Source organism: Nanorana parkeri, unplaced genomic scaffold (assembly GCF_000935625.1).
Source record: "Nanorana parkeri isolate BGI_ZX_2015 unplaced genomic scaffold, ASM93562v1 scaffold515, whole genome shotgun sequence".
Classification (NCBI taxonomy): Eukaryota; Metazoa; Chordata; class Amphibia; order Anura; family Dicroglossidae; genus Nanorana; species Nanorana parkeri.
Window position 1 is genome coordinate 825309 of NW_017306783.1, and position 19322 is coordinate 844630.

Here is a 19322-nt window from a genome sequence, read left to right on the forward strand (position 1 = left end):
TTGGGTCTGGTGTGAAGTGTGCCGTGTATTGGTTCTGGTCTGCCATGTATTGGTTCTGGTCTGCCATGTATTGGTTCTGGTCTGCCATGTATTGGTTCTGGTCTGCCATGTATTGGTTCTGGTCTGAAGTCTGCTGTGTATTGGTTCTGACCTGGAGTCTGCCGTATCTTGATTCTGGTCTGAGGTCTGCAATGCATTCTGCCATTTAGCTCACTTTCCAAATTGCCTATATTGGTCTAGATTCTGAAATTCTCCTACCAGTTCCCAGGCAATTCATCTTTTAGTGAATTAGCCCACTATTTGAAAAGTAGTGTGGAGAAAAAATTCTGTGATACAAGAATGTTTATGCAGGTGGGTCTTTGTGGGAGGGGCTTGTATATGGGCGGAGCATAAGGGGTCCCCATAATCTTGCCCGGGGGCCCTATGTGTTGTCAGTCCGCCCCTAGTAACAACTCAGGTTGCACTTCACACCCAAGCAAGTGTTGCTATCATCATCCTATAATGATAGCAAAGAAGTCCTTAGCTGTGAAATGCGTGGCCTAGGTCATGTTTTATTGATGTCAACTATCCTGCAATTTGCCTGGCTGGATCTTAGGTCTGGAAAATCTAGGATTTTTTTTTCATTAATGGTCCTGGTGCCTATGTAATGCATTTGATAAGCATTAAAAATGTTTATGTGAAAAATACCGCAATTAAATATTGTCATTTTAGGATATGCTGCACGCTGCATGTCAGTACCGGCGGAATAAAGCATCTCTTTATAAAAGTGAGCATATGAAAACAGAACCAGAGTATATCTCATGGACTGGTATGTATAATGGTTTACATAAATTGTTTTTATTTACCCGTAAATATGTGCTTATTGTGAATGGGTGCTTTATGGAGTTTTACGGGTAATTTATTGTCCTAACTTTTAAGTGGCAATATTTTAAAGTTCATTTTCAGTAGATTTTTTTATTGAACATTTTGGGTATCTGTAAACATGGGGTACAGAGAATCATATGTGTATACAATTACATTAAATTGTCAAACAGTTCAAATACTAAGGACAGGGTCTGGTAAGGCTCATTATTATATGCACAGTGCATCCATGGATTGTCTCAATGAAACAGGAGCCACTAAATCTCACGTTTAGTTTATTAATCTGTACTGAAATTGTAGCCCATCACAGGAGCGAGCTTGGAGTGGTGGCACGCACACACAGTGACCATGGGGAACAAAAGTAGCCACCCTCCAGAAGAAGGAAGGACAGTGTCAGCACAAATTCAGAGATGAATAATGTGAAACCTCGCGCCACTACTCCAATTTAAGCAGCAGCTGAAATCTCTGTGGTCAGATATGTAGTATACAATTAATAATAAAAGCCGCGCTGTGTGAATGAATCTACAAGTGTCAGATATGGTAGATACTGGCCGTGAAGTAATGTGATGCAATGTGTAAAAAGTGTGAATGCACGCACCTCAGTGTGAATACATTGCTACAGAATATCCATAATGAAAAATCAAATACAATAGATATTAGCCGTGAAAAAATGTGATGCAATGTGAAAAGAATAACAGCTCGAAAAAACGCACGTGTATAACATGCACCTCAGTGCAAATAATAAATGGTTACAAAAATGTCCATGATCCTGGAACTTCAATAGTCCATTAATAGAAGATAAAACAGTGGATGTAAAGTAATCTCAGTCTCCTGTGACCAACAACAGAGAAATCTTCTGGAATGCACCTCACCTTTAGCAGAGAACCACCAGGGTCTGACTTTTGTAGATTCATTCACACAGCGCAGATTTTATTATTAATTTTATACAAATTCAGAGATCATTTGAGGATCTACAGCTGAGTGATACAAAAGTCAGCTAAAAAAAAATTGATTGTTAAGATAGTTGAATGTATTTTTAAGCGGTAACTCCTGAGCTTATAGTGCCATTTAAACGTCATTAACATACAGTGGAGAAACCAGGAATGTAATATTTTAATCCCTTACCTAAGTAAAAGTTTAAACTTCAAAAAGCATTTTTAAGTATGGTTTTTTTTATGCTCTGTGAATGGGAACATGTAACAATGTTAAAATAGGTGTTTTCCAAATTTGGCTGTGAATGTGGAAACACACTTTAACTTTACAGGATTGAGACCAAAAGTCTATTTTTCTGCAGTGCATTCCCTTCTATTTCTATGGGTAAACATTGAATTCTTCTACTTTCATTCCATGAGATTTATATTGCTACTTTTTAGAGACATGCTTCCATTTCTTTTTTTGCTTTTATTTTTCCACCAGCCTTCATGTGTGAGTTGTTTAGTGGCAGTGCTTTTCCTATTCACTAATAGAGTGTGTGCACTGTTATAGAGTTGGCACCCATTCATAATATTGTCTTTTAATAAATGTGCATGCACATATGTTGGCCACTATGCGCTATTGCACATTGTTTGTAGAATAATGACACTGAAGATTTAACGCACATAATCTTAAGACTGGTCATTGAGAGTTTAATGCATATACTCTGGAGGCTTGCCACATAGTGGTAAATGCATATATGTTAGAGACTGGTCATGGATGATTTAAAGCACATACTGGTACGGTAACTGGAAAGAGAATGCAGTGAGACTTGTCACTGAAGAGGGGTATAACTTGTTTAGGCGGGACAGAGGTGGGAGAAGGGGGGTTTGCATTTACGTAAAAATGTATCTTAATGTGCATATAAGGGACGATATCACGTCAAACAATGGGGAAGACGTGGAATCCTTATGGCTGACATCAATAAGGGTATCCATTGCAGGGACGAGTCTCTAATTTTGCCACTCTATAGATCATTGGTTCAACCTCATCTGGAGTACGCGGTCCAGTTCTGGTCACCAGTACTAAGAAAAGATGTCCTTGAGTTGGAAAAGGTCCAGCGGAGGACAACCAAACTAATTAGGGGTATGGAGGACCAGAGCTACGAGACGAGGCTACTAAATTTAAACATGTTCACATTGGAGGTGAGGAGATTAAGGGGGGATATGATCTCCATGTACAAAATGTTAAATGGTGATAGCAACATTGGCGATAAACTATTTAAAATTAACTCCATTACAAAAACTAGAGGCCACCACCTAAAATTGGTGGAAAAAAAATTCCAGCACAAGGGGCGAAAGGGGTTCTTCACAGTTAGAGCGGTTAGGGTCTGGAACTCACTGCCACAGGCGGTGATTTCAGCAAAAAACGTGGAATTGTTCAAGAAACTTTTGGATGATTTTTTAAGGGACCGTAATATACAGGGGTACAGTTACTCCTAGAACGAGATACTAATAGGTTGGACTTGATGGACTAATGTCTTTATTCAACCTCAAATACTATGTAACTATGTAAGTTAATGCGCATACATTGAAGGCCGATCACTAAGATGTAACTGCACAAATGATGAACACTGATCATTGTAAATACACATAATCTGGGGAAGGATTACTTTAAGGGTAATGCCGATGAACTGGTGATCACTATTCCACATAATTTGAAGATTGGTCACTGAGTGATGAATGGACATAATGTGGTAACTGGTCACTTAGGGGTTATTAACGAAAGGTGGAGACTAGTCACAGAGGGGGCTAATGCACATGCTCTAGGTGGCTGATTACTGTAGGGTTACTATTGAAACACTAGAGATGGGTCACTGAGGAGTTAATGTATATATGCTGGAGACGGGTCACTCAGGGATTATTGCACATACACTGCTGGTGTATAATTTGCTCTGTTTTCTGAAAGGGCTATTTATTGCTGGACTCTGCAAAGTTATGTGTGTTTGCTGGAGGAGTGACATTCTGTGTTATGGGGGTGGGATCTCGCTGGTAGGGTATGCTCTGTTAAATTAGTGACTGTAGGGAGAAACCCCCACTGAGTGACATAAAAATTGCTAGGTAGGTGACTGCCTCACCCTGCCTAGGTGGTAGGATGTGCCACACATTGGAAGCACGCCCCCAGTACTGCAGAAACAAGTGCTCTGGCTTATTCAAATCTCAAACAAATTGAGATGGAGAGAGAGTTTTGTGCTTGGCTTTTGAATGAGCCAGAGCACTCATTCTGCAGTCCTGGAGGCGCACTTCCAACGACCGGTGCATCCTGCTATTTAAGCAAGATTGGGAAGGGAGGGGATTGTATACCCACCTAGGAGATTTTCTGACAGGCTTTTCAGAGGTCATGCACCGCTTATAGGTATGTAATTACAAGCTTTAAAAATAAAAAAAAGACTGCAGCTTTTTTTTTTATGTTTTGGGGACTCTGGAATGCATGGTTAATTTACACGGTAATGCATGGTAAAGGTAAAAAAAAAACCTTTAACACTGTTTATGATGAAAAATATTTTGAGTTTATGATTATTTTATTTACACAATTTTTTTCTGTCACAGCTTCTGTTGGTATTCGTACAGTTATAGTACGTCAGCACAGCATAATTCTTAAGAAAGTCTACCCTCAGGCTGATTCTATACTCCGTAGTGAGCTCACTGAACAGCTGGCATCCCTGTTGAATTATTTTCTTGATGATTATGTCACTCAGTTGAAATCTGTGGATCAGCCATCTGACCAAGAACGATACAGTGCTCTTGAAACCGAGTATGTACAGAAGAGATCTGAACTGCTGACTCCGTTTTGTAAGTATTTTTGACATGGTACAAATTTCATGAAAGGTCTTAAGAAAATGTGAAACATATCAGCCATTTTGGAATGCCATGACCTTATGTTTTCTCTTCTGTTCATTGAAGGTCAAAGCCGGATCCATAGGATCTTCACCATATGGGTTTTATATTGCCACCTTCAGGAGTAGAACACTAGGCAAAGAGCAAAAAAGCAGCTCAGGGGCAGTCCCTGTTGGTGGTCAAACCCCCGACTGCAATAATTACCCAGTTTTTTTGCCTAGTGTTCAGGAGTTAGGACCTAGAAAATGATTTGTCCTCCTTTTTTTTGTTGGCTGTTGATCCTCAATCAAACTGCTACCTGGGTGACAGGCTATATAGATCGTGGTAGTCTCCGCAGGTAGCTCTATGATCGCACGCATTTCTTTACTACTTCGAGAGTGGCTGCGACATGGCTCCAGCTTCATGGAGTGGCCCGGAGTAAGGTCTTTTTCTGGCGACCGATTGTCTGAGGGTCGGTCACGGTAATGCACTTTGGGCCATCAGCACCTGAACTGCAGTCAGAGTCTTGTTGCTATGGGCTGAGAGGGTGTTCCTGCCCTGTTTCCCTTAGGTAAGTATGCTAGGAAGCATGAGGCTCTCGGTGCCTCGCTCCTTTTCAGGCCTGTTTTGTCTGCCTGGGGGTTACCTCTGCCTTAGTCACTGCCTTTCTCTGTGCTGGACTCCCCCCTCCTTTTGCCTTTATTCACTGTGGGCTGGAGGGGGCAGGGGTTGTTTTGCTTAGTGTGCTTGCTTTCCTCTGGTTACTTATGTTACTCCTCTGCTCTGTAGGAGCGGTCAGTGCCAGCAGCACGAGCTCAGTGGGCGGGATGTCTTGATGCTGTGACGGCCTCCGTCCTTATACTCTGCTTCACTGGGGAGCTGGATGTCCGTGGTGACATTCGGCAGGCAGGGAACTACTCCCACTGGTCCCACTGTGTATAGGCATCGCTTTGTGGCCGACATTTTTACTGAGGGCCTTACAGTGGGACAGTTCTACAGGGGGTGGATTTGCAGTGACTGCCCTTTTTCTCTGCTAGTGTGGCTCAGCATTGTGTGCAGCTCCTCTCTGCGGCCCGATTCTGCGTGAGTCCGTGTAGCTTGGGGGTGGTAAGTCCCTGCTGACTGCACATTTGCCTGGGTGTTGGTGTCAGAATGGCGGACACACATAAGTCGAGTGCCTGACGGTACTGGGGACGGGTCTCGTTCGCTTTCCTGCTCTTAATCGTTTGTGGTCTCTTTGATGTTGCCACTTAGGCTGAGTCGCTCTGTCCCACTTGCAAGTCCTCCCTAGCGCTGCAAGGCACGTCTACGCCCAGGCTCGGTTTCCTCTGATAGCGAGGAGGAAGTGCTGGTGGCAGTCAGGGAGACACTTAAGATTTGACACCTACAGGAGTAAGCGATCTTCTAGGGTTTTCCCTTATGATCCTTTATTTGATTACTTTATCTCGGACAAGAACAAGTCAGCAAAACTTTTTAGTGGCAGTGGGAACTGGCGCCCATGGCAGCAGAAGTCCTTGAAGCCCTCTAATAAGTCTTCCCCAGCATGAAGGTGCTCCCCCACCGAGGAAGCCGAAGGTGTGGGGAGGTTTCATGCTGCTGTTTGATTGCGGACAAGTGTGTCCAAGAAGTGGTTTCTTCTGGATACAGGATCAAATTCTTGTCTCGTCCCCCAGAGCTTTTTTTTTCGCTTCTAATCTAAGGCTTTCTCCAAAGCGGCTGGCAGACCTACACTCTGCCGTCCAGGTCTTGCTCGATCAGGGGTTGATTGTTCACGTGCCCTCTTCCGAAAGGTTCACAGGGTTTTATTCCAATCTGTTTATGGTTTCCAAGAAGGGCAGCGTTCATTCCATACCGGATTTGAAGGCCCTGAATGCCTCGGATGGAGTCGGTTTGGTCGGTCATGGCTTTGCTGCATCTGGGGGATTGTCTATCCACATTAATGATGCCTATCTTCATGTGCCCTTCTGTCGCTCTCACCAGCCCTTTTCCACGCTGCAGTCTGGGACCTTTGTGTGGACTCTGCAGCGGACCTGTAAATTAATCTGTCTGATTCTACAGCATGAAATTCTGTTGAAATGGAAAAGGCTTCTGGGGTCCTTGGACAACGTTTTTTGCCTGTCCCATCAGGCCAAGGCTTCCTTGGTATGGTGGCTGCGCTCTCCAATGTTACAGTTGGGGAGATATTTTCTCCCCTTACGTTGGAAGGTGGTCACGATGGATACCAGTCTGTCCGGGTGGGGAGGGGCTCTAGGTGTTCTTACAGCTCACAGGTTGTGGAATGTGGAGGAATCCAGGTTGTCCATTAATGTTCTGGAGCTACGGGCGATATTCCTGCGCCTTCGATGGTGGACAATCGATAATATGAAATCACCTGCACTCCATACAGTGTACAGACTTGAAAAAGAGGTTGGTGCTTGAAGTGACAACACGTATGGCGCCGTGTCAGATACAGTCCATAATAGAAGTCACCAGCGCTCAATGATATGTGCAAGAAGTAAAGCACTTTTTATTGAATCGTCACATGAGTCAAACAGCCAATGTTTCGGGGCCACTCAGGGTCCCTTTTTCTGGACGACAAAGGTCACTATGTCGCCCAGAAGAAGGGACCCTGCGTGGCCCCGAAATGTTGGCTGTTTGATGCATGTGACAATTCAATAAGAAAGTGCTTTACTTCTTGCACATATCGAGTGCTGGTGACTTCTATTATGGATTTGATGGTGGACAAGTTTTCTCAAAGTTCATCCAGTCCGAGTTCAGTCGGGCAACACCTCCACCGTGTTGTACATCAATCACCAGGATGGCACAAAGAGCTCAGCAGCAGCACGAGAGGTGGCTCAAATCCTTGCGCCATCCCTCAAGTCCACCGTTCATATTCCGGGTGTGGAGAACTAACAGGTGGATTATCTGAGCCATCAGGGTCTGGATCAGGGAGAATGGTCACTTCACTGGGAGGTGTTTCATCACATCTGTCTTCGGTGGGGCGCGCGCTAGATGTAGATCTCATGGCCTCCAGGGTTAATCGGAAGGTTCCGCTGCAAGAACTCAGGATCCCCTGGCAGATGCGACGGATGCATTGGTGGCTCAGTGGGACATGTTACCCCCGATTTATGATTTCCTTGCCTCAGGCTGCTTACTCCACTCTTGCAGAGGATTGAGTTGGAAGAGATTCCTGCCATCCGGTTGGCTCCGGATTGGCCTCATCAAGTCTTGTATGCACACGTGGTTCATCTTCAGTTGTGCCAGCATCTTCTTTGGCAGCGGACAATCTTCCATCCTGCTAGCTGGCTTTGACGGCCAAAACCCAAAGTGCTGAAGGTCATGCTGCTGGCAGTGACCGCTCCCACAGGGTCTTTCTGCAGTGATTTCCACAATGTTGCAGGCTCGTAAGTCTAGTTCTCCATCGATATACTATTGGACATAAAAGTAAGACAGAGCGCCTCCATAGTGTAAAAAGATTATTTATTTGGTAAAACACGCAAGCAAAAAGTTCTACTTACACTATAATCAGTGATCACAAGCATAAAGGAAGCGTTGAAATATAAAATCGCTAGCAGGGAAAGTCTGAAGGGAGATCCAAATCAGCATCCTCTGCTCCCGTGAGTATTAGAATGGTCTACGCCTTTCAGGGGCACGCCCCCTTCATCAGAACCTAAGGAAACTCTCCTGAGTCCTGTTCTTTTAACAGAACGATGACCAATCACAAGAGGTTTTGTCTTTTAGCAATGGTGTTTGGGCCAATCTCCGGTAATTGAGATTCCTGCTGGCTTCCGTCTAACTGACAGATGGATGTTTTTAATAAGACCTAATCTTTAATCTAAGCGAGTCCTAAAAGTCGCTCTAGTGTTGGCAGCCTAGCTTCTAAGCCCACTGGCAACTTTATATTTCATGCATATTCAGGACTTTTTCACTTGATTTGCAAAGAAGTGCAAGTGAGTGAAAATTCATACAGTACCAAATCTAAAGATATACTCCGCATATATATAATCTTATTGCGGTATTGATATGGAGGCAACATTCAATTACATTACTGCCTCAGAATAAGATGAATTAACAGACTTTGGATAAACAAAATAACAATTACATGCTAAATAGCCAAACATTGTAGGCACAATTTTGATGCATAAATGGTTAGTGTTCTTCCTCCATATGCGGTATTGATATGGAGGCAACATTCAATTACATTACTGCCTCAGAAAAAGATGAATTAAACAGACTTTGGTAAACAAAATAACAATTACATGCTAAATAGCCAAACATTGTAGGTACAATTTTGATGCATAAATGGTTAGTGTTCTTCCCCCATAAATATTTCTAATGGCCTATTCATTCATATGGTGTACAGTCACCTAGAAGGAGAAATCATTTGATTTAGGACCCCAATATGGGTGTAGATAGACCGATCAAAAATGATTAGTTTTAGGCCCCCCCATGTCAACATATATTTATAAAAACAAATAAAAATATATAAATAAGAGTATATTGGTTAAAACCGTTTTATCAATCTTTTAAAAAAATTATTATATAAATGTGTTTAAAAATATATATATGATACAAATTTATGATTCGGCACGATCATTTCACAAGGGGTATGGGCATTGTGTATCTTCATACTAAGTGAATGTAACTTCATTTTAAAATATTACATTGTGAAGATTAAATATTTAAAAATTGTGCTGACATAATTTTAGTGGGCTAGTATCGTTGATCTCGTACAAGCCAACGAAAAACACATATTCACATTGGGTAAAAGGATCATGATCACCAATGTAATGTTTTTTGATAAATATACATATATACAAAAGGGGATCAAATTGTTTTATCAGTTGAAAACACTATTAGAGAAAGAGATGTTACATTGGTGGGATGCCGAAATGTTGAAACAATATATTAAAGGCAATCTAGTCCCCAGAGGTCTGCGCATCTCCAATAGATGCAATTTTTTTTAAACAGACCTACTGGAAAAGTGGGACAATTTTGCCTTGACATGTTCAAGAGAGTGGATATCGCTTATTATTGTCCAACGTGAAAGACTAATTGATAACATTAAAACCAAAATAACCACTTTAAAAGATAAAATTCAGACTTATCAGACACATCCAAAATTCCCAGAGTGGGACAACAGAATAAAAGGAAAAATATTGGCTTTTGAACAGAATTTGATAGAGAGAAAGCGGGGAAAACATCAGAGGGATCGGTCGGACTTTCGGGAGGGAAAGATTTTTTCCTGGAAATCATCCCACCCAATTAAGAATCGGAATACACATATACAGGGCCACAAGGGTCAGCCCCCATCTAAATTCACATCCCAGTTCCATTTTAGACCTGAATCCCCGGGTTCACCGTCTTCGCCAGTGCACTTGACACATATCCCTACTAGGGAATTTGTATATAATCAGATTCAAGGTCATGGATCTACGGGTTGGCGTGGACGTCCGTTCAGGAGGAGGGGCACAAAGCGTTCTTTTGTGTTCACTAGGCCCTCCAATGGAGAAAACGGCCCTCCGAGAAGCTTCCAACCCCATAGACCTAGAGGCCACAGGAACTATGCTTTCCACCGTCAGGTTTCTCCTTCAGAGGATCAGGTCACAAATAAGCTAAGGACCCGGAAATATCAGAAAGAAAGACCATCTCTTAATTCTTGGGATATTCCTCAAGATGAAAGAAAAAGAAGTCTTTCTCAAAGTCCCTATACCGGGTTACCTATGGGGCCCAGACCTAAAAATATCTCCAGCTATCTCTCACATAACTCTGTTGATGAAGATTTTTCTACATCTTCCCAGGGTTACCCCCATACTTCAGGTATAGAACCCAAAAAAGGCCCATTAGAATGGGAAAGAGTTGGAACTAAACCCAAACATAATGGTTCAGTAGTCTGTAATACAACAGAGGGGGAAATAGATACCACCCAACATAAACATTTTTTGTTGGATCCCAGGACACCAAAAGTAAAAATAAAGAGAATGGCTGGAAGAGAAGGAGAGGATGCAGAGCAGGAAAACAGGTTAAACAAAAAAGGAAGAACAAGTTTCTAGCCACTGCGACCAATACCAGTAATAATACTACTGTCAAGATTTTCAACCTTTCAAGTCACATACTGTGCGAGAGCGAGATTTCTATCCTCCAAAAAGGGCTGAGCTTTGCCCCTTCTGTGGGGCCCAACGAATTTGAGTTGTTTCTAGATTGACATAGGTTCACGAGAAAATTGACACTACACCGCCATTTCCTTATCAAAGATGCCAAAAAAACCTGTCACACTGGGTATGAATAGCCCAGAAGTAGAAACCATAGTTGAAGACCCTAATTTGGCCCTTTTGGAAGAATTATGGGATGGTGAGGAGTCTAATCTAGAGGCCCTCAATTTTTATGACCCTGATATTTCTCATACACACTTCAAGCCAAGATCTAAATTTTATCCCCTCAGTTCCAAGGGGGAACATATCATTACCTTCCATCAACTAGTTCATAGGGATTTCAAAAAACTCTGCTCGGCAAGAGGCCACAAGGGTCACAATCTGAGTTCTGAAGAAACCAAAGCATTACAAGTCCTTAGGAAAAATCACGACCTAGTGATAAAACAAGCAAAGGAGGGGGCCTGGTAGTTCAGGACCGCAAAGATTATGTTAAAGAGGCTCACCGACTGTTGTCTGATGGTTCCACTTATGCTAAATTAGATGGAGACCCCACAGCTATATATAAGGGGCAACTTAATAGAGAAGCTAAGGATAATGGTGTACTTTGTAAATCTGAATCACAATTTTTAACTGTGGGTCACCCTTGTGTTCCGTATTTTTATCATATACCTAAGATCCACAAAAATCCAACAGTGCCTACTGGGAGACCAACCAATTATAGCTGGCATGGACAGCCTTACTTACAATCTGGCTAGTTATATCGATTTTTTTCCTCCAACCACTAGTTTGTGGAATACCCTCCTTTGTGAGAGACTCTAGTCATATCCTGGAGATCTTGAAACCCTATACCTGGAATGAAGGGTACCTCTGGGCCTCACTAGATGTAGCATCTTTGTACACATCTATCGAGCACCAACCAGGTTTAGAAGCAGTACAACACTTTTTGATCCAATCAGGGTCCATCAATTCCTCCCAAGCAAAGTTCATCCTCAAAGCTATTGAATACACCCCAACCCACAACTATTTCACTTTTTTGGGTGAACACTATGTTCAATTGAAGGTCACGGCCATGGGAGCCAGGTTCGCTCCGAGCTATGCAAACCTTTTAATGGCCTGGTGGGAACAACAATATATTTGGACTAACAACCCATTTGGCAAGCACCTGGTTATGTTCGCTCGTTATATTGACGACATTATTATTATTTGGGAGGGTGCTGAGATTGAATTTTTGGACTTTGTAAATTATTGTAAAAAGAATCCCTACCAACTAGATTTTACTTACGTGGTAGATAAGAATCTCTTGGTATTTCTAGACTTGGAGCTAAGTGTAGATAGTGAAGGCAAAATAATTTATAAAACGCATTTTAAGCCTTCTGCAGGCAATTCATATTTACATGCAAGAAGCAGCCAACACCCAAGATGGATTAAAAATGTCCCAGATGGACAATTTGGAAGATTAAGAAGGACTTGTACTAAAGACAAAGACTATGCCAAACAAGGAGAGTTCCTAAAGGAAAAATTTCGAGATAAGGGGTATAACCAAACCCTTATTAATAAAGCCTTTGAAAAACATCAAGTGCCCCCCCATGCCCGGACAAAGAAAAAGAAAGAACACTTCCAGATACCAAACTAGTTTCTGTACCCAATATAATAATGCAGCTTTTCGCATTGAACATGTACTAAGAAAGCACTGGGGAGTATTAAAAGAAGATCCCTTCCTAATAAGTGTTTTCTATCAAACAATTTATTAATTGTGCATCTTCTTTTGTTATTTATGGAATGTAATTGAATGTTGCCTCCATATCAATAACGCATATGGAGGAAGAACATTAACCATTTATGCATCAAAATTGTGCCTACAAAGTTTGGCTATTTAGCATGTAATTGTTATTTTGTTTATCCAAAGTCTGTTAATTCATCTTTTTCTGAGGCAGTAATGTAATTGAATGTTGCCTCCATATCAATACCGCAATAAGATTATATATATGCGGAGTATATCTTTAGATTTGGTACTGTATGAATTTCCACTCACTTGCTCTTCTTTGCAAATCAAGTGAAAAAGTCCTGAATATGCATGAAATATAAAGTTGAAGTCTGTTAATTCATCTTTTTCTGAGGCAGTAATGTAATTGAATGTTGCCTCCATATCAATACCGCAATAAGATTATATATATGCGGAGTATATCTTTAGATTTGGTACTGTATGAATTTTCACTCACTTGCACTTCTTTGCAAATCAAGTGAAAAAGTCCTGAATATGCATGAAATATAAAGTTGCCAGTGGGCTTAGAAGCTAGGCTGCCTACACTAGAGCGACTTTTAGGACTCACTTAGAGAATTTATCCCTTGATATATATAAAAAATAGTTCCATGTCTCTCCTTTTCCGAAACCTCTTATAAATCTAGTCGTTTTATTTACCTACATGTATTATTATGTATGGCTAGTTCGTCTCAAACATCTAGAGTTAGTATGATTTTCAACTGAATAGATTAAAGATTAGGTCTTATTAAAAACATCCATCTGTCAGTTAGACGGAAGCCAGCAGGAATCTCAATTACCGGTGATTGGCCCAAACACCATTGCTAAAAGACAAAACCTCTTGTGATTGGTCATCATTCTGTTAAAAGAACAGGATCTCAGGAGAGTTTCCTTAGGTTCTGATGAAGGGGGCATGCCCCTGAAACGCGTAGACCATTCTAATACTCACAGGAGCAGAGGACGCTGATTTGGATCTCCCGTCAGACTTTCCCTGCTAGCGATTTTATATTTCAACGCTTCCTTTATGCTTGTGATCACTGATTATCGTGTAAGTAGAACTTTTTGCTTGCGTGTTTTACCAAATAAATAATCTTTTTACACTATGGAGGCTTTCTATCTTACTTTTATCTCCCAGATGGTTGGTCTTTTTTGACCGGTGGGAGCTGCCTCCAAGGCGTATAAACTACCTGTACAGCCGGATCGTCTTGCAAACCGGGGGCGCCAGTCTTGTTGCTTTCGTTGCACTATTGGACATGGAGAGCCTATTTTGCGTGGTTTGAGTCTAATGGGTTTCACTTTAATATTTTTTGGGTTTTTACAGTCCCATCCTTCCTTCAGCAGGGGGTGCATCATCATTTGGCATTGAGCACCGTCAAAGGTCAGGTTTTTGCTTTGATGGTTATTTTTTCAGCGCCCCTTGGCCAAGCACTCTATGGTCCATACTTTTATACAGGGTGTCAATCGCCTGGCTCCTCCTTTTAAGCCGCCTTTGCCACCATGTGTCGGGGGTTTGACCACCAGCAGGGACTTCCCCTGGGCTGCTTCTTTGTTTTTTGCCTAATGTTCTGCTCCTGAAGGGGGCGATATAAAACCCATATGATGAAGATCCTATGGATCTGGCTGTGTCCTTCAGTGAATGCAGTTTTTACGGTGACATACCATTTGGCATTTTCTTGACATACATAAACATAATGTAAATTCGGAGGGCCTTAAAGCAACACTCCATGGAAAAAAAAAAAATTACACGCCACACTTCATGTGTCAATTATTATTAAAAAGCTGAGTGCTATGTGTGGAGGGCTGCTGCAAAGTATAAAAATCTTGCAACATGCTGTTGCCTGCACATTATGCCAGGCTTCCAGGCATTGGAGTGAATGAGGGATGCAACTTGAGCAGTAAATTGCCTATTCACAAAACGTATTTTACTTTTTCAAAAAATACAGGGCATTCTGTGAGTGGAGGAGGAAAGGAGGAGCAGGGATGTGACATCATCTCTCTTCCTCCAGTCACAGAATGCCTTGTATTTAAAAAAAAATACAAGGCATTTTGTAAATGGGCAATAGTGAGGAGGGACGGGTGATGCAACCGGAGCACTTTACTGCTCAAGTCATATCCCTCACTGCCTGGAAGATCAGAGTTATGTGCAGGACACGGTAAGATTTGTATACTTTGGAGCAGCCCTCTGCACATAACACAGCTTTTTAGTAGGGCTGGGGAAATTTAAGATTAATTCCTCGATTAATCGTTAAACTTTTTGATCGATTAAAATCCCCAAGTGGCTCCGTTGGCTAACGAAGGGAATGGGGGAGGAGGCGTCCGGTGACATCGACGTCACCGGATCTCCGACCCCCATCCCTTCGTTAGCCGACGGAGCCACTTGGGCCAGTGAGTTTGCCCAAGAAGCACCAAGCTTCTGTCTTATCTTAAACTTATATAAATGCACTACTTGGCTCTCCATTAACCCCCCACCCCCCCAACTCGCTCCCAGAAATGTGCCCATTGACATTGACTGGTATTATGTTGAAATCAGGTCCTTACATGAAATGGAATGGACAGGTGCTGCTACTTCAAATATTAAGCTAATACTTATGTTTAAATCACCCTTAGGGCTTTGCTGTTTTACTATACTATGTAAATACATTTGTAATCCAGCACGTTATTCTGAGTTGCCCCACTCAAGCGGTGGCCATATTGATTGGGGCACGTGAGATTAATAACGTGCTGGATTAGTGTAATCCTAGTTCGTTTTATTACTTCATTGCTGTGCTGTATGTGTATAGGTCAATGTAGTTGGATCTGTATATGCATTATAATTAATCGAAATTAATCGATTTAATCGATCAAATTTGATTAATCGAACACGAAAATTTTAATCATTACCAGCCCTACTTTTTAGTGATAATTTACATATCCAGTGTGGTGTGTTAATTTTCTTTTTTTTTCTTGAGGTGTGGCATTAAAGTGTTTGCTATTTAAACCATCCCCTTGTATGTCACCTTCTGGTCTTAATGAGTATTTGGGGATACATAATTGTATTTGATTATATTGTGTTAAATTTGTCCCTAGGATATGAAACTATTTATGAAAGTTGCCAATAGTTATGATAAATGAGAAAATAAAAGAAGATAAATCACTTCAGAATTTCCCCCCCTTAATATGACCTATTACCTGTCAATTAAAAACAAACTGAAATCTTTAAAAGGGGAAAAATAAAGATTAAAAAAACGTAAAATAATGGTTATTTAAATATGCACACTCTTAAACTAATACTTTGTTGAAGCACCTTTTAATTTTATGACCGCATTCAGTCTTTTGGGGTAGGTGTCTATCAGCTTGGTACATCTTGCCTTGGGAATCTTTGCCCGCTCTTCCTTGCAAAAGCACTCCAAATCTGTCAGATTGTGAGGGCATCTCCTGTGCACAGCCCTCTTTGGGTCACCCTACAGATTTTCAATTTGATTCAGGTCCAGATCTACCCGGTCCATTCCAAAACTTTGATCATCTTCTGGTAAAGCCCTTCTTTTGATGATTTGAAAGTTTGCTTTGGTCATGCTGAAAGGTGAAATTCCTCCTCATCTTTAGCTTCTTACGGTTTTGTGCCAAATCTGACTGATATTTGGAACGGGTGTGTAGACTTTTTATATCCACTGTATGTGTCTGTTATAAAACGTTTAATACTTTTCTTATGTGTAATCTGTTTATAACATACTCCTAAGGAGACATGCACACCATATACATTGAAAGCATTTGCCAATGCAGTGTACATCAACACGTCTATATCCTAAACAGCAGTATTGTGATTTTTGCCTCCACTGGTGAACCGTAGTCCATCTGCTATTTCCTGGGTAGTGTTTTGGAGTGGGGAGGTCTCAGGAAAAACATGAACAAATGGCCAGCACAGCATAGGTCTGACATTGATGCCTTTATCACTATGGTGCAAAATGCCCCCCAGAAACTACTTTTTCTTTAATTTGACTATTTTTTTTATCGTCCATTGAAGGACACAGGAATGTAAAAAGTTCATAAACATTTGGGTTATACTGCTGCCTTTATGAGGTTTGGACACTGACAAAGAAAATAAGTTAAGCCAGCCCCTGCGTAACTTCAACCATCATGCCTCAGTCTTTTGCTAATGTCCTAGTGTAAAATGTGCTCTTCTTTGGGGGTGGCTTAAGTTACTGATGAACAACTGAATCTTAAATAAGTGTTGGGTTTACTTACAAATAGGGATATACATACATTCTAATTACAATTAAGGGAAATGGAGAGGGGATTTGAAGGGTGTCAGTAGGGATAGGAATTGAGGTTAGGATCCTTCAGCTAGCAAACACATTCTCTCTTTCATTCCCACATGCCATGGGTTTTTCTCTGTGCTCAGAACACTCCTCTCCAGCAGGCCTCAGCGAATCACATTCTTGATTGTAGAGTCCAGAAAGACTTGTCTTGTCCAAGAGGTCACAAGGTTACCATTGTTCCTGCTTGTGAGCTAGGTTTGTGCAGATGATCACACAGAAAGAAGGTTCTATCACATGTCTGCCCTATCCCAGCATGTATGCTGCATTGCTGGCACAGGTATGGGCAGTACATACCAGCAGGGGGTCGGGCTCATTTCAGGAGATAAGACAGTCCAGCAAATCTTCATTCATCAGTGTCCCTGCCCCAAGAACCCTTTGGTGGTCCTCATTTGCGTATCACACAGCCACGTGCTGATTCAGTTCAGGATATTAAGCTGTAGGGGGGAGGAATGGGCCAACATACCAGCAACAGTGTGTGCCAACCTTGTGAAGACGTACAGGACACGTTTGATCTCTGTCATTGCCAACAAAAGATATATAACAAAGTATTGAGATGACCTTTTGATATTGACCAAATACTTATTTTCCACCATAATTAGCAAATAAATCAGTTCCAAATCAGCCAATGTGATTTGTCTGGATTTGTTTTCTCATTTTGTCTCTCATAGTTGAGGTCTACCTATAATGCCAATTACAGGCCTCTCTCATCTTTTTAAGTGGGAGAACTTGCACAATTGGTGGCTGACTAAATACTTTTTTGCCCCACTGTACATTGACTCAGGTAATTTTCCTATAACCAAAGCTTCCTCAAAAGTTTGTAATAACTCAGGAAGCAGCGCAGAGGCATATTTCTTATATATACCATCCAAGCCTGGGGCTTTCCCCTTTGGAAAATTAGCCACCGCTACTTCTAATTCTTGGATAGTAAAATGAGTTTCTAAGCTATCTTTATCCACCTGAGATAGCATATTAAATGGGATATTACCTATATAACTGGCCAAATCTACACTGCTATACGTTGCTCTAGTGGTATCAATCTTTTCAAAATGCTGTTAAAAGATTGAAAGAATTCTGTCGGACTCGCTGCAGAATTGACCATCCATATCTTTTACGACATTAACAAATGGAACTTGTGCTTGCACCTTCGCCAATTGTGCCAACATTCTACTAGAACTATCTCCCTTTTCCCAGTACTTCTGATTACTAAAAAATAATTAATTTTTAGCTTTCTTATTTTCAATATGCCTCAGTTGCTCCTGTGCTTCAGTCCAATCATTACAAGCCTTCTCATTAGGATTTAACACAAAATGTGTCTCTAAACAAATCACTTCTTTACGTGCTTCTTCCTCCTCCCTATTCCATTGCTTCCTCATCCTACTAATCTGCTGACATAAATATTCCATCATATATGTAAAGAGTCTCATACTATCCCCTGTGACGCAGAGTTATTATTTGTTTTTTGTTTTTTTTAATAAATCTTTTAATTCATTTTGCAGTTTATGATACAAATAAACAGCGCACTAACATAGTGCCTCAAGTACAAAATAACACACAGTACGGCATAACATATGCCCAAAATACACACACGGTACGCATAAACAATCCCCGATCCCCCCTTTCCCCCCCCCAGGCACATTACGGATCCCTTATTCTCCAATACTCCTACCCACTCTCCAGGAACTCCCCCTCAAATGTATGCGTCATTACTTATTACTTTGTAGCATCTTCCTTAATGACAGTACCACGGGCAACCAACCAGCAGAAAGGGGAACTCTACGTTCACAGCCACTCACCCAGCACTATCGCTGCTGAAAACTGCAGGATGTGAAAAGGAGACCAATGCACCGTCATCAGGAGACATACGTGCCCACACCCCTCCAGGATTATCTACTCCCAGCGTAGCAGTGGACTCTATCCAACCAGACCAGATTTTTTCAAACTTTTGGGGGCACCCTCTGTTAGCATACGTCGCTTTGTGTAATGGTAGGGAAGCATTTACTATGGACTTCCAGGGTAGGTGGCTCCAGTTTCCTCCAGTGTAGAACCAAGACTTTCCTGGCGTAAAACAATAGATAGGTCAGGAGTGTGCGAGACGCCACTGAGGGAACAAGGTCATCTATGATGCCCAACATACAGGTTTCGATAGACATTGGAATTGGAGTACACATGAGGTCCGTAACCACATCAGCTACCCCCTCCAATATTCATGGATTTTAGGACAGGACCATAACACATGTATTAGGTCAGCTGGTTCATAGGGGCACCGCCAACAGGTAGCCGTTTCAGAGGAACGCATCCTAGCCAGTCTAGCTGGCGTAAAATATGCTCTCTGAACTATTTTATATTGAATTAATCTGTCCCTTGCGGATATCAGAGTGGTCATAGGGGTGTCCCAGATCTCCTCCTCGTCTCCCTGATCCAAGTCCGGACAGTCATTCCTCCAGGCCCTCTGGCACCCCTGCAAGGATTCCCGCCCTCTAAGTGACAG

The 19322-nt window shown here is 41.7% G+C and overlaps 1 protein-coding gene across 1 annotated transcript in view; it reads left to right on the forward strand.

Moving 5' to 3' along the window:
* NUP133 (nucleoporin 133) overlaps nucleotides 1-19322 on the forward strand; it is a 508027-nt gene that overhangs the window by 364832 nt on the left and 123873 nt on the right. Inside the window, exons 18-19 of the mRNA XM_018561308.1 lie at nucleotides 712-808; nucleotides 4383-4625. Coding sequence (XP_018416810.1) covers nucleotides 712-808; nucleotides 4383-4625 — 340 coding nt within the window. The remainder of the gene's footprint in view (nucleotides 1-711; nucleotides 809-4382; nucleotides 4626-19322) is intronic.